The 15,061-nt window shown below is 35.1% G+C and overlaps 1 protein-coding gene and 1 pseudogene across 4 annotated transcripts in view; one reads left to right on the top strand and one right to left on the bottom strand.

Annotated features, from left to right (window-relative positions):
• Nucleotides 1-10,981, top strand: part of NAP1L1 (nucleosome assembly protein 1 like 1) — a 32,561-nt gene extending 21,580 nt beyond the window's left edge. The window contains exons 4-14 of one of the 4 annotated variants that reach the window (XM_049695010.1): nt 1,741-1,882; nt 2,132-2,212; nt 2,947-3,075; nt 4,365-4,436; nt 5,273-5,412; nt 5,837-6,095; nt 7,606-7,728; nt 8,488-8,517; nt 8,752-9,078; nt 10,093-10,136; nt 10,854-10,981. In XM_049695010.1, the coding sequence (XP_049550967.1) occupies nt 1,741-1,882; nt 2,132-2,212; nt 2,947-3,075; nt 4,365-4,436; nt 5,273-5,412; nt 5,837-5,990 (718 nt within the window). In that variant the 3' untranslated portion in view covers nt 5,991-6,095; nt 7,606-7,728; nt 8,488-8,517; ... (1 more) ...; nt 10,093-10,136; nt 10,854-10,981. Of the gene's footprint in view, nt 1-1,740; nt 1,883-2,131; nt 2,213-2,946; nt 3,076-4,364; nt 4,437-5,272; nt 5,413-5,836; nt 6,096-7,605; nt 7,788-8,487; nt 8,518-8,751; nt 9,079-10,092 lie in introns of all 4 variants that reach the window. The other 3 variants (XM_049695009.1, XM_049695011.1, XM_049695008.1) reach the window with 3 other exon arrangements.
• Nucleotides 10,982-13,715: 2,734 nt separating this feature from the next.
• LOC101290382 (40S ribosomal protein S15-like) lies at nt 13,716-14,636 on the bottom strand (annotated as a pseudogene).
• Nucleotides 14,637-15,061: the final 425 nt, after the last annotated feature.

The raw sequence follows: 15,061 nt of genomic DNA, 5'->3' as shown, positions 1-15,061 counted from the left end.
AAAGCTTTTCTGCAAAAAGCTTTCTTCCACCTTGTCCTCACTGCTGCCCACTCTGGTCACCACCACCCACCTACCCCCCCATCCCTGCCTTCCAAGTTGCAGCTCACCCTGTCTGTACCAGTGAAAGACAACCTTCAGTCTTACTCAGAAATTGCTCATGGTGTGATGGTGTGTGTGAGTGTGTGAGAAATAGTTGTTTGCTTCATGGTTCTAAAGTTTCCAGGGTTGATTTTTTTTTTTTTTGAGATGTGGAGTTGCAGGGAGGCTAGCTGACCAAGCTATTTCACCACCTTGACAACATCTTAATTTTAATTGTAAGAAATAAGAGTTTGTATTTTAGGTTTTTGTTTGTTTGTTTTTACTTCTGATTACCTTAACTAAAGTGGTTAAGTAGAGAATTAATTTGCTTTACACTAATCTGTGTATGGCAGGAAATTCTAACCTGGATTTTGGATCTGTTGTACAGATTCCCTGAACTTACGGAACTTTTGAGTGTGAACATTTTGGGGTGGTAGAGGGATTCATAATTTTAATCATTTTTTGAGGGGCTCATAAACTAGGTGTGTATAACCTTTAAAAAAAAATCTATGCCCTACAGTGAATTGTATATGAATTATATCTTAGAAAAGCTGTTATTTTAAAAATCTACGTCCCCTCTTCATAAAATTTTACATACTTATTTAATGTAATTTCAAATTCCAAATTAAATACTGAGACTAAAAAGAAAATAACGGTGTAGGATACCATTCTTTTTCCAAAAACACATATGCTCCCCTTCTTTCCCCTAATAATTGACACAGGTGAATATGCAGTTGACCCTTGAATAACACAGGAGTTAATCAGTAGTCATCCCCCTGTGTCTGCGATTCCTCCATCCATGGATTCAGTCAAGCACAGACTGCGTAGTACTCTAGTATTTACTATTGAAAAATACCTGCATATAAGTGGACCCATGCAGTTCAAACTTGTGTTTCAAGTGTCAGCTGTACATATTTATTTATTTATTTATTTAATTTGGCTGTGCTGTGCTACTTGTGGGATTTTAGTTCTCTGACCAAGGATTGAAGCTGTGCCCCCTGTAATGGGAGCTCGGAGTCCTAACAGCTGGCCCTCCAGGGAATTCCCTCAATTGTACATATTTTTAAAAATTATTCAGGTTATTGTTAGGATGGTTAGTCCAAGACTTTTTTTTTTTTTTTTTTTTTGGCGGTACGCGGGCCTCTCACTGTTGTGGCCTCTCCCGCTGCGGAGCACAGGCTCCGGACGCGCAGGCTCAGCGGCCATGGCTCATGGGCCCAGCCGCTCCGCAGCATGTGGGTTCTTCCCAGACCAGGGCACGAACCCGTGTCCCCTGCATTGGCAGGCGGACTCTCAACCACTGCGCCACCAGGGAAGCCCAGTCCATGACTTTTTAACTTTTAGACTGCATTTTACAACTGAGATGCCAGCACTGACGAGCCCAGTGTTGAACTTAATTACGATGAAAGATTTAGGGTTGGTGATGCGGTTTACATTTTCTTATCAATTTACTGTACCTGGTTAAATTTCCTCTTTTGAAATGTTTTATGGTCAAGAGGTCTGTGTATTTATATCTCTTGAATTTTAATTACTTTGAATGTACCTTTTGCTTCAAATAGGAAAGCTGTTACTAACTTTTATGCTTCAATTTCAGTATGCTAAAAGAAGTGTTACTTGGGTTTTACTGTGATGCTATATAACTGGTGCTTTCTAACCTTTCAGCTTGCCTAGGGTAGTTAAAAGACGCGTGAATGCTCTCAAAAACCTTCAAGTTAAATGTGCACAGATAGAAGCCAAGTTCTATGAGGAAGTTCATGATCTTGAAAGAAAGTATGCTGTTCTCTATCAACCTCTATTTGATAAGGTAATGCTTTCTAATACTTTGTTTTTTTAATGTAAAATTCAAGAAGATAATAAAGCTCTGGAAATATAAACAAACTTTTGTTAGAACTGTCAGCAAAATGGTTATTAGAGTAATTTGGGAGAACTATCGATAATAGCAATTCAAGTTGTATGAATTAATTAAATCTTTAAGCATTCTTAATGAGGGACATCTAGTTTTTAGCTTCGATGCCAGTGTTTTTATGCAAGTTTTTGTTTTTAATCATTTTAGCGATTTGAGATCATTAATGCCATTTATGAACCTACAGAAGAAGAATGTGAATGGAAACCAGATGAGGAAGATGAAATTTCGGTTGGTATTAACTTAAATTTAGTGTGTTTTTATACCTTGGAAATAATTATCTTTATTGTGAGATGGATAGTGAGTGCAGATGATCCACTGTTAGCCCAACTCCACCTGTACCCAAATTCACCTTTTCCTTGCATTTTTATAGCATTTAAAGTTTATAGATTCATATAAACTTTTCGTTTGAACTTCATGATGACATACAAAAGGATTGTTCCCATTTTTAAAGTGCAAATGGAGGTCTCTAAATGTCCTGCCCACAACTTATAGATGGCAGAGCTGTGATACAAATCCAGTGCTCTGTTACATGACCTGTTTCTCCAGCATTGCTGTTTTAACATTGGTGATTAAGAGAATATATTTTGATTAAGAGCACCAATGGGTGAGGCAATGGACAGGGTTTATATTTCTTTTGCTTTTCCTCTTTACTGTGCTTAAGTCTTATTTTTTTTTCCTCTTCTCTCCCATGAAGCTGAATTTTTTTTCCTACAGCTCATGGTCCTAGTGGCTTTCTTTTTGGAAGGGGTATGGTAGTAGAAATATTATGGAAGTAAGGTCTGGTATGGGTAACAGCAGTGTTTACACAATTAGACTAGAACTTCTTTGGCTAAATGTTAAAATTAGTCATTGAGGGTTTGTTGGGTTCTCTGCCACTGCATGCAAGTTAAGGGGATGTGAAAAATTTTATCAAGATGTCTAATCTGGGTATCCAGTAATGATGAATGCTGTCTTTTATTAAGGAGGAGCTAAAAGAAAAGGCCAAGATTGAAGATGAGAAAAAGGATGAAGAAAAAGAAGACCCCAAAGGAATTCCTGAATTTTGGTTGACAGTTTTTAAGAATGTTGACTTGCTCAGTGATATGGTTCAGGTAATTTTATTCATAAAAAACCCAGTTTACCTCAAAGGGTAAACCTTTGAAGTTTAAATGGCTCTGATGACTAGTCTCTTTATTATTGATTTTTATAGAATGATTGCTTTCTTCTTCTTTTTTTTTTTTTTGGAGAGGGCCCATGCCACGCCATGCGGCTTGTGGGATCTTAGTTCCCCAATCAGGGATCGAACCCGGGCCCTTGGTAGTGAAAGCGAGGAGTCCTAACCACTGGATCACAAGGGAATTCCCATGATTGCTTTGTTTTGAAAGAGCTGTTATTGGTAGAAGGAAAATTGCAGCTCTGATTAATGTAATCAAATAAATTATAATTTGTTTTCAAAAATCAGATAATGAAATAGTCCCTTTGGTAATTGCTTATCTCACTGTATGATGCTTTGTCATATATCCCTGTGCCTTCTGTTTTTAGATGTGGAGTGTGGTGGTAGGATGGGGGAGTTTCAGTTGTCCTACCCCAGAGACCTTTTCAGTCTGAAACAACTACTCTAAGGGACATTTGTATTTTAAAAGAATACTGTAAAAATATTTACCTATTTTAACAATTGTCATTTTCCCTGGGAAACTGACACAGATGTCACCTTCTCTGGGAAACTTTGCCTCTCCTAATCTGAATCATTTCTTGAGCCGCTATCATCTGCATTGTAGTACTTGTTACCTTGTATTGTGATTGTTGGACGTTAATGTCAAGAAAAAGAAACTGTCTCAGAACAATGACTGCTTACTGCATTTCTACTTTTTAGCAAAGTAGAAAAGGAACAAGCAGCTGGAAAAGGCAGCAATTAATGATTGGGGAAACTTTTTTTAAAAAATATTTTTGGCTGTACCACATGACATGTGTGGTATATGCATCTTTAGTTCCCCAACCAGGGATTGAACCCGTGCCCCCTCCAGTGGAAGCGCAGAGTCTTAGCCACTGGACCGCCAGGGAAGTCCAGATCTGGAAACATTTTTAAAGCAAACATGAACTATTTAGACTTGATTTTGAACTTTTCAGCCCATTCAGTCTGTATAATGATGTAGTTCTCTATTTAGTCACCTTTTTTCAGCCAATGGTGATAGAAAGTAGAACTAAGTAAACTAGCTTCAGTATAAGGCATAACCTGGAGAATTAAGTCTTTATGGTTCATAATAGTACATAAAACTGAACAATAAAATGTCTGTCAGTTAAGTGCTTATTGTCTAATAACAGAACACTAGTATGCCATTCAGATACTCATTTTAATTTTTTTTCTTATTTTTATCAAATTAATTTTTTTTTTAATTTGAAGGAACATGATGAACCTATTCTGAAGCACTTGAAAGATATTAAAGTGAAGTTCTCAGATGCTGGTCAGCCTATGGTAAAAATTTTGAAATATTTTCAATTTTGTAGCATTAGCTGTTTACAAGTTGATAAATGGAACTTTCTAAAGAAAGGTGACATTCAAGGGTTAGACATGGGAGTGGGAAGAAATTAAAACTGATACTTAATTGATGGTAGGAAATAAATGTTTGGATGTTGACAGTTGTGATGCAGTATTTATTCCTTTTCCTCCCTCTGTAAACTATTTTTGAAATATAGTCAATTTTTGATCCTAGATTAAAATGTATATAAAAATAATAGCAAAGGAACATGAATAAGAAAATGCTTATTCTGTATTAAAAGACATGTGTCTGGGAATTAAATAAAACAAAAATGTTAGAGGGCTCCCACTTACCCATTATGAAAGATCAGCCAACGGCTTCTCTCCAAAACCATCAATATTATGTAAAGCATGGGCAAAGGCTCTGTAGGCTATTAGTTCTTATATTACATGTGATACGGTTGGGCTTTTTCTCTGTCAAGCTAGGTTCTAGTCTAAGGTTTAAAGCCCTCTCTGTGGAGATGGGGGGGGTGGGGGGTTGGTCAGTTTATTCAGCTCTACCTAACCTATGTCATAAACATGTTACTAAATAGTAGTGTTAGCTGAACTAAGTTTTATCAGTTTATTTTGTGCCACATTTTGCTTTTAAGATACTTCGGGATTTATCTGACCCTTTCTTTCCCAGAGTAGGACTTTGTCACTTAAGATTTTATATGTTTATAAAAATCATAGATTAAGCTTTATTTACTGAAGCATTGAAATTTATCATGTAGGAATTTAATTACTTTTTATGATTTTTCTTTTTTTTTTCTTTCTTTTTTTTTTTTTTTAAGAGTTTTGTCTTAGAATTTCACTTTGAACCCAATGAATATTTCACAAATGAAGTATTGACAAAGACATATAGGATGAGGTCAGAACCAGATGATTCTGATCCTTTTTCTTTTGATGGACCAGAAATTATGGGTTGTACAGGGTAAGTTTAATTTTATTACTTTAACAGAGTGTTATATCTGTTTTTGCTTTACTTATGATTTGTGATATTTGGTATCTTCTAGTGTGTCTGCTTAGTACATACATACATTTAAACATTTCAGTAAAACGTTTGCTGAGAAGGGCTTATTCATTTTCCTAGAATTCTCCATAGACCATTACAGATATTTTTCCAAAGGAGTGTACATTTAAATTTATTGTGAGTTTGTGGTAATTGTAAATATATTTATTGAAAAAGTTTGTTTAGAAATAAAAATTTTCTCTTTGTACTGCTACAAAAAGCTGCACAAATTTCCCCTCTAAATTTGAAATTAAATAGAAATTTAATTAGAAAAATCTCAGCTTTCCTAGCAATTGAAAGTAATGTGTTAATTGTGATAGACCATCTCTCCCCTTTGTTTTGGAAGGTGCCAGATAGATTGGAAAAAAGGGAAGAATGTCACTTTGAAAACCATTAAGAAGAAGCAGAAACACAAGGGACGTGGGACAGTTCGTACTGTGACCAAAACAGTTTCTAATGACTCTTTCTTTAATTTTTTTGCCCCTCCTGAAGGTAAATAGTGTTTTACTTTGGGTATTTATGGTTGTTTTATTGTAAGCTTTGTTTACTTTTTATTCATTTGAATTTCTTTTCTCAATTTTGCAGTTCCTGAGAGTGGAGATCTGGTAAGCTGAATTGTTATTTATTTGTTGAATTGTTTACTAAATATGAAATTAAAGGACTGGTTCTTAAATGTAGGGAGTAGAATAGTTGCTACTAGTATTTTGTTCTGAGGCTTGCAATGCATAGAGGAAGACCTTTACGCATGTGAAAAATTACTCCATTTAAAATGCTTTTGAGGCTTCCCTGGTGGCGCAGTGGTTGACAGTCTGCCTGCCGATGCAGGGGACACGGGTTCGTGTCCCGGTCCGGGAGGATCCCACATGCCGCGGAGCGGCTGGGCCTCTGAGCCATGGCCGCTGAGCCTGCATGTCCAGAGCCTGTGCTCCGCAACGGGAGAGGCCACAGCAGTGAGAGGCCTGCGTACCGCAAAAAAAAAAAAAAAAAAAAATAGCTTTTGGTGCTTCTACTGAGAAATGGTGAAAGGCTAAAGAGAGTCCTTTCTTCTGAGACTTGCAAATACTGCTGTGAGGGATTCAAGTTTTCAAGACTAGTTTTCTTCCTTATTGAAAATAGAATGTATTAAATCATTTATACTATTTACTAAACACTAACCAGATTGTACTTAGAGTTCTTTGTGTGGTTATTATTCCGATGGAAATTTGGTTTTATATATGTGGTCATATAGCCGAAAACTGTGAAATGTGCCTAGCACACAGCCAGGAATGAGGAACAGCCTTAAAGAAATCTACACAGGCAAGGTAGGCTAGTTCAGTTTTGAATTTGGCTTAAGTCTGTTGCGAAATATTGATGGTACCAACACAATCTTGAGTTATGGATAGAACACCTCTGCCTGTGATTAGAATTCTTTCCTTCAAAGTCTTCCCCCACGACCCTTTGGTGTTTTATTGTTGTTGTTGTTAGAGTGGATTATGTTGATGAATCAAAATAAACATTCAGGAATTCACAGAATAGTTACTCAGTGTTTAGTATCACAGAACTAGAACTTTAGTATCATGGAATGATTTTAATTTTGAATAATATCAACAGCATTTCTGTGCTGTACTTTGCCATTAAGTAGAAATCCTAGATTGACTTAGTCTTTATCAAGTAGGACAGTATCTCACTTGGCATTACACAGACGCTTGGATGCTGTCTTTTAGGAAGTGTGAAATGATCTTCTCTGGTCTTATGTGCCATATACATAATGTTATTTGGAAAAGCCTGAGATTCTTTCTTGCTGTTATTCCGGTTGGTGTTTTCAGTAATTAATATTTTAAAAAGAAAGTTGTAGTCATATAGCAAAGTTGCTTTTGTAACTTTTAAGCTAGAGAAAACTTAAGCGATAACCAGTATGTATACTGGCCTGCTTATTTTTATTAAACTTATTTTTATTAAAAACCTGTAAACCTAGGGCATATGTAGAGACTGTTTGATCATGCACATGTAAGATAATTTTAAAAGTTTAAAGTTAAAAGTGAAGTTGAGAGTTTCTGCATATGATTTAAATCCAAGTCTCACATATGCCAAATTAAATAAGTTATTAAATTCTGTGCTTTTATTTTTCTTTAACAGGATGATGATGCTGAAGCTATCCTTGCTGCGGACTTTGAAATTGGTCACTTTTTACGTGAGCGCATAATCCCAAGATCAGTGTTATACTTTACTGGAGAAGCTATTGAAGATGATGATGATGATGTGAGTGAATTTGAATCCAGCAGTGAAATCGTTTGGTGAGGGTGTGATAGTCAGAATCGGTGAGAGGTTTAATGAATAGATGCAATTGTTAAAAAGCAAGACAGAATAATTCAAAATTAGGCTGATTACTTATGTCCTTTTAGATAACCTCCTTGAATTAAGTAGGTCCTTTTAGGATCTTTGGGTTCATTTATTGTAGTTTTTATTTTCCTGCTATTAGGAAGGCTACTTTCTCTGAAGTAGTAAAACTTTACTATGTTGGGTTAGTGTTGTAAATCCATTACACATCTTTGACCAAACAAAACGTAACCTTGTACATTTTCTACTACTGATAAAAATCTTTATTAGGAAGCATGGAATTTTTATCCATAGGAATATTAAGTAACGATTAAGGTAAAATTAGGCTGCTCTCAAATATTTTGTATATCTTTCTTGTTAAATGGCAATCATTCACATAGCCTTTAGGTCCTTTTTGTACAGGCAAGTAATATTTACAGTCATAGTTATCTGATCATACTTCATCCATGATTGTACTGTGTTCTTTATTTTAATTTTTTAAAGTGTCAGGTTTAGATAATGGCACTGAGCTGGGTGATTCCTGAAGCTATTGTCCTTGTTTTAATTTATAATCAGTCACTATAGGGAATGTATTTTTTCCTCTCTTTAGATATTAGGGGATACAATGGTGGATATTAACTAAATGCTACTTTCAGTTGTTTGTTAGTGTCATTCAAATGTCTCCTTTTTTCCCTTTTTTAGTATGATGAAGAAGGTGAAGAAGCGGATGAGGTAATGTTTACCAAATGAGCAAATAATTCTGTTTAACACATTGAGAAGCAAATTGAGTGACTTATGTATTCCTTTGCTATAAATCATTACTCTGTGATATGGGATAAAAAAGTTTTTGGAAAAAAATATGGTTTTAGAATTCTACAGCCAAACAATGTATGTATGAGGTTTCAATAAATAAATTGCAAAACTCAGAACATTTTTTTTATTTCAAATAATTCTGTTCTGCTGCAGGGTTATCAGCTCTTTGAAGAAGTCAAAAGCTGCAGTAAACTTTTTCAACGTTGGCTGCAGTAAATCTTTTCAATAAAACCTGTCTGGATGTCTCAAGTTGTGTTGGGAAATCTTTCATATTAGAAGCTTTCAAATTAAATTGCATTGTCACCAAACTCTGTAATCATGAAAATCTGTTGACTTATAGAGTAACTTGTATTAAATTCTCCCTACATTATGAGCCGTTTCTTCCTATTATGTACCTACTTCATGGATGCATTTTGAACTTTAATATAGGAAGGGGAAGAAGAAGGAGATGAGGAAAATGATCCAGACTATGACCCAAAGGTGAGCAAAATTAGTGCTGCTTTCTGTTAAATTTAAGGCAGGTTAAATATGAGTTAGTGTTTCTTAATGTAAAGTTTATTTTAGTCTATTAAAGTCTTTAATAAATCTCTCCTCACTGGCATTTCAATAGTACATGTAATTTCAATGCACCTTTCCTAAGAAACGTTTATTTTTGGTTCTGACCTTTATTTTTCCTAGTTTCAGGCGAAATAACCCTAGGTTCTATTTTAATGGCACATTATCTTGGGCATTTTTTTTAAATGTTTTTTTTTAGAAGCACTTAAAATTACTTATTGCTTGTGTTCTTTAGGTTGTTTTCTCCCCAAAGGAAAGCTTATAATAAACATAGGTCAGTTTTTAAATCATCTGAATGCAGGAGTGCACAGGAATAGGGGAGCAATACTCCTAGGTTCTCCCAGTCATCTCTTTGCTCCATATCTGAGAGTCCCAGTTTCTTATTCCTGGGAAGTTGTCATGTGGACTTTATCTCCCACAGAATGCTTAGTATGTTATCAGAATTCATTTGGAACTTCTGGTTTCTCTTTAATGTATTTATTCATTTGCTTGTGCTGTAAAAATATCCAGAAGATACTTTAACCTAGTGAGCAGGTAACAGAGGGTAGTTAAAAAAAAATCAAATATTCTAATAGGCATGAATTGGGGTTAACAGCTAAATATGAATGGAATTAGTATTTTAGAATAACTGATCTATTAAAAGGCAAAAATAATTGGTAATATGACTTAACAAATTGCTTGGCTATTTTAAGATGATAGCTTAATGTTTTCACTTTATGGAGTTCATTCTACAATGTAAAATTGGGGCTTTTATTTTTTAGCATTTTTGTGACTTGGTAATATTTGAATAAATAATTTGCCATCATTTAGTTTTTTAAATTTGGCAGAAATTTTGACAGAACAGTGAGATAATGTGATAATTAAGATATTAACTACTATTGAAAAATAAATTGAAGCAGGTAGAAAAAGATAGATTGACTTGTTGTTTTCCTTTAACAGAAGGATCAAAACCCAGCAGAGTGCAAGCAGCAGTGAAGCAGGATGTATGTGGCCTTGAGGATAACCTGCACTGTAATAGCCTAAACACAACTATTATTTACTTACAGCCTTATGTTTTTGTATTTTCTTGGTAGACTCAAGTTTTTTTTTAAAGGAAAGGAACTGATATTTTAAAGACCAAATTTGTTCTACTTAGCATTTTAACTAGTTTTTCTGCCAGATACATTGAATGCACAAATTCTCTCACGCATGTTTGTTCATTGCTACATATTTGGTTCTTCCTGGAGTATTTTTATCTTGTAACTACTAGATTACAGTTATGAAAATGAACAGAACTGTGAAATGAACCAGATTTTTTGTCTTGCTAATTTTTTTCCTGAAGAACCAAAGTATTTTTTCAGCGGGTAGTTGAATGGGTTTAAGTTCACTTGCACTAGCTGTGCCTTTCATTACTTTGTTACAGAAATACGGTGACTTATACTAAGACAATTCATCATTTAAAAAACAATACTTGTCAAGACAAGTATATGGTTAAGAATTTCCAGTAAGACCACACCTGATAACTTAGATTGTTAATGGATTTTTGTATTTCAGGTGACAGTTACTATAAAGAAATCTTATTAACTAATAGTATGGTTATTGGTTACCACAGGGAGGTGAATAAAACCTAGTATTTTCAGAAGTTAAGTCTCATTATTTTTATTTTAACTGTACTTTTAAAATTTAACCTCCATTAACTAAGCATCTTTTCTTTGTGGTAGGGTCTACCTTCTGCTTCCCTGGAAAGGATGAATTTACATCATTTGACAAGCCTATTTCAAGTTTTTTGTTGTTTGTTTGCTCGTTTTTGTTTTTGCAGCCTAAAATAAAAATGTCAAATATAATTTTAGTTCTCCAGAGATAATGTCTTAATTTTGTACTAATTCAGGTAGAAGCAGAGGCCTAGCTTAAATTATGTACCCAGTTTACCGCATTATTGAAAAGGGTGCCAACTTTGGAAGAGGTACTACATCTACTAATGAGAGAGTATTAAAAAAGAAAACAAAATCTTAAATGATTTAATGTTTTTAATAGAAAGATTAAAAGGGTAAATTTTATTTCTTTTGGTCAGAACTAGACAAAAGGCCCCAAGCCTCTACAGTTAATTCCAATTCTTATTCCTTAAAGTATGAGTGTGTCATTTACCCACGCCTTTTGTTTTACTATCTATTAAAATGGGTAGTACTGTTTACTTAACTACCTCACAGATGTGTTAAGGCATATTAAGTTAAATTTTATGAAATGTTTCTCAGTCTCATCAAAAGCTCAAAAGTTTGGACCTATTTGTACCACAAGTATGTGATATTCAGCATTTTATTTATACCAAGGTCTGATAGTTAAACTGGAAAACAAAGATTAAGGACCTTTATTCTGGATCCGGTCAGGCAACCCTTGCAGATCTTTGTGTGGCTCCTATTTTAATAGAAGTGGATGGATGAGCAACTGTTTGAAAAGGTCCAAGAATTTTTTTTCCAGCTCTTTTAATTATGACCATATTGTAGTAAATACTGCAGATATCATGGGACTAAAGTAGAAATAAGACCATTTTTAGAGGGGGGGAAATGCCATTAAATTAGAGACTGCAGAGCCACGTTTAAAATACCTCAGGCTAATTACTGTTACTTTTGCGGATGAACTTTAAAGCTTTGACAGTGAGGATGGACTAATTGGGTTGTAATTATAGGAAGGCCTTAGAGTTCCTTCTATATTATTAACTACTGGAAATCCTTAACCAATTGCAGTAGCTTATGGGGGGGAAAGGGGAAAATGCCATGAAAACACCTGTTTTTCCTCTTTATTTTCAAAATGATTTTGGTTGTTTTGATTAGACATTCTGTGACTTTTTTTTTTTCTTTTGTACCCATAGCTCACCTGAACACAGCTTTTTCTGAACTTAAAATTTTTAATCTAAAGATAGAATCCCATTTTTAATGAACTTAAAGAAGTAGCAAAATCACTATTTTTTTTTTTATTCCTTTAGGAAATAGCTGTTGCCAAAGTGAAGAGGTAGATACTATTTCATCTTGTTATATAAGGGGGAATATGGTTTGCAGAGGAATTGTTTTTTTAAATAGAGTTGGAGTTTCAAGGGATATCAGTGTTCATCTATGCCATCTTTCCAGTTTCAAAATGGTTCTATTCCATTCTAGAAATTTGACATATGTAATTTGAAATCCTTAATAAAACTGCATTTAATTTTATAAAATGTACTGGTGATATTTTGGTGGTTTTTAAAAAAGAATGAGTATATACTTTTTTTTTTTTGAAAGAGTGGAGAGTAGAGATGTTTTGAGTAGGCTATTCAATGCTTAGGCCATGATGGCCTGTAAAATGTGTCATTTTAAGAGCAACCTCCCAAGCTCTGCTAAATCATGTTTGTTATTGGAAGACTAGACAGAAAGGAATTCCCTAGTTCTACAGATTATACTCTGAGTTAACTATAGATGTTTTTGAGGCCCTTCGAATTTTGTCTTTACATTTTCAGTTTATAGTATTCTCTGGCCCAGGCAGTGACTACCAAGAAATTCTCTATTTTTCTCTAGAAATGGTAAAATCCCATATGATCACCTGTAAAGTAATGCTTAAATTTTTTTTTATTCAAATATGGTTATAAGCAGAGAACAACAGTTCCATAAATTGATTGGTTTTTAGATTAACATGGATCTCTGAATGTTATTTTATCTAGTTCACTGAAGCTGTATTAGTATTTATGTGACATAAAAATGTCTTAATTGTGTGGAATTGGCTTACAGAGTAGTGCTTTAAAACGTGGGATTCTACCTCTGTTTCCTTTTTAACACATTTAATAACAACACGTAAACCTTAAAAGGACACATTAGCTTTGATAGAAACATTTTAATTATTCTGTGAACGGGTTAATGGTATTCATTGGTGTATTTGATAAGGCCCTTAAGATAACTGAATTAACTGTATATTTCTGCTGCTTGTAAGACAGTGAATTTGTGGGTTATCTGAGTTTTAGGCCATTCCCATCATTGAAAATAAAAATAAAACTGAATCATTGTAAAAACCTTATTGTACCATGCAGAAATATTAAACTATTTAATATTCAAATATTCTTTGCTTGGTTTTAGGGCTTGGTTTAGAATTTGAGTCCTTTTTTATGAGTTAGTCTTATAAAAATTTTAGCCTTTATATTTTTGACTATTTAAGTCAAGCCAAATGTTATTTAAATGTACAAAATTAATGGATAGTTTTGAAGAAGCATACATTCTTTATAGGAACCTTAGGAAAGAGAAATCAGATGCTAACATAGATTTTAATCTTCTGCACTGTATATATACTTGGTAATTGTGAACTGGATTTTGTTTTGAAAATCCGTGTTTATAATTTAGGTAGTTTGCTACTTAAAGCACTAAGTTGCTAATAGCTGAAAAATAAATGTAAATGATAATGGTGAAATTAACTGAGATTAACTTATATAGTGGTGATTTTTGTATACTGGTTTAAAAATCCAGATGCTAAAATTATAACTTGGAGAAAGCCAAGTTTTTGGATTAATTAAGGATTACTTCAGAGAAATGGGAACATCTTTGTTGGAGTGTAGAATTATTTAAGGATAAATGTTTATTAGAAAACTTAAATTGTATTCAGTTAATTTTATTTTCAAAAAATACAATATACGCGCTATCTTGTGTTTCTTCCATTTGATATTATATACCATACTTTTTCAGTTTTTTAAAAAATTGAGGTATTGACTAAGTGTAAAGTAAACGAGAAACGGAGCACAACAATTTAGAAATAATGAATTGCCAGCAGGAAACAAGTTAATCAGATTGCTTACTTTTCATGTTGAGAGTTTATAGCTTTTGTAGATCTCTTATTTTGAGTTTTATTATTCTGAAACTCGGGGATGTGTTAGTTAAAAGCAGTACTTTTTAGTTCTTCATCTGTGTGGGTGCTTTTTGTTTTTAAAGAGAAGTCTGTGTCTTCATTGGCCGGCAGGCTATTTGAGGCGGATGGAGCGGGAGGGGTGGGTGGCCCCGTGCTGCACGGGCTGGCTCTTAGGTGATTGAGAACTCGCCTCGGTAGTGCCCAATCAGGTAGTGCCCAATCATCGCAGGCTTGATTTCCACCTGGTTGAAGGTCTTGCCGTTGTAGACGCCCACCATGCTGCCCGTCACGTTGGGCTGGATGATCACATTGCGCAGGTGCGTTGACCACCTCGGGCTTCTCCTTGGGCGGTGCCGCTTACTTGACCTTGCGCAGGCGCTTCGGCAGCCATTGCTGTTTCCTCCGCAGGCGGTGGTGCGGCCGCCGCCACTGCCTCGCGCGCCGTGAAGCTGCCTTAGCTGCTCCTAGGATATGTCCAGCGGTCGGTCGAGGTCCAGGCCACAGTAGGTGAACTCGTGGAAGGTCTGCTGCTTTACACTTCTGCTGTCTTGTCGGTTCTTCAGAAAGGCTAGGTCTTCATGTATTTTACGTTTGAAAATAAGGAACTGGGGGATGTGTTGAAAAATGCGAGTGCCAGAAGTGGACAGATTTCATAGTATTAATATTCATTTTTCTTTCGTAATGAAGTTAAGCAGTTGTTGCTCGGAAATTTTCATGGAGTGGTAAAAGTTTCTGCCAGAATACTCAAATCTTATGTAAGAGCTTTTAGCTGGGAATTCACGTATGAGTAGGAGTTTGTGTAGCGAGGATGGAGCCTCCGAGCAGAGAGCAGTTCAGGTGAAGGTTTTAGAGGAGACACACCATGAGGGTCCTGAAGTAGGACAATCCATGGCACTTTCAAGGCAGTGAAAGAATGGATGACATAAGGGGCGAAGCCATGGAAGGCTTAGCTGTAGAAGTCCTTTCAAAGGGGTTTTCAAGTGATGATGACCTTTCCATGAAGATAACTTTAAAGTAAGACATGATTAAGACTAAGAGGCAACCATTCGTAGGTAAGAACATTGGGGCTGGTTAG

Source organism: Orcinus orca, chromosome 11 (genome assembly GCF_937001465.1).
Source record: "Orcinus orca chromosome 11, mOrcOrc1.1, whole genome shotgun sequence".
Classification (NCBI taxonomy): domain Eukaryota; kingdom Metazoa; phylum Chordata; class Mammalia; order Artiodactyla; family Delphinidae; genus Orcinus; species Orcinus orca.
The sequence above is the reverse complement of the archived record's forward strand: the minus strand, read 5'-3'. Positions and strand labels throughout refer to the sequence as shown.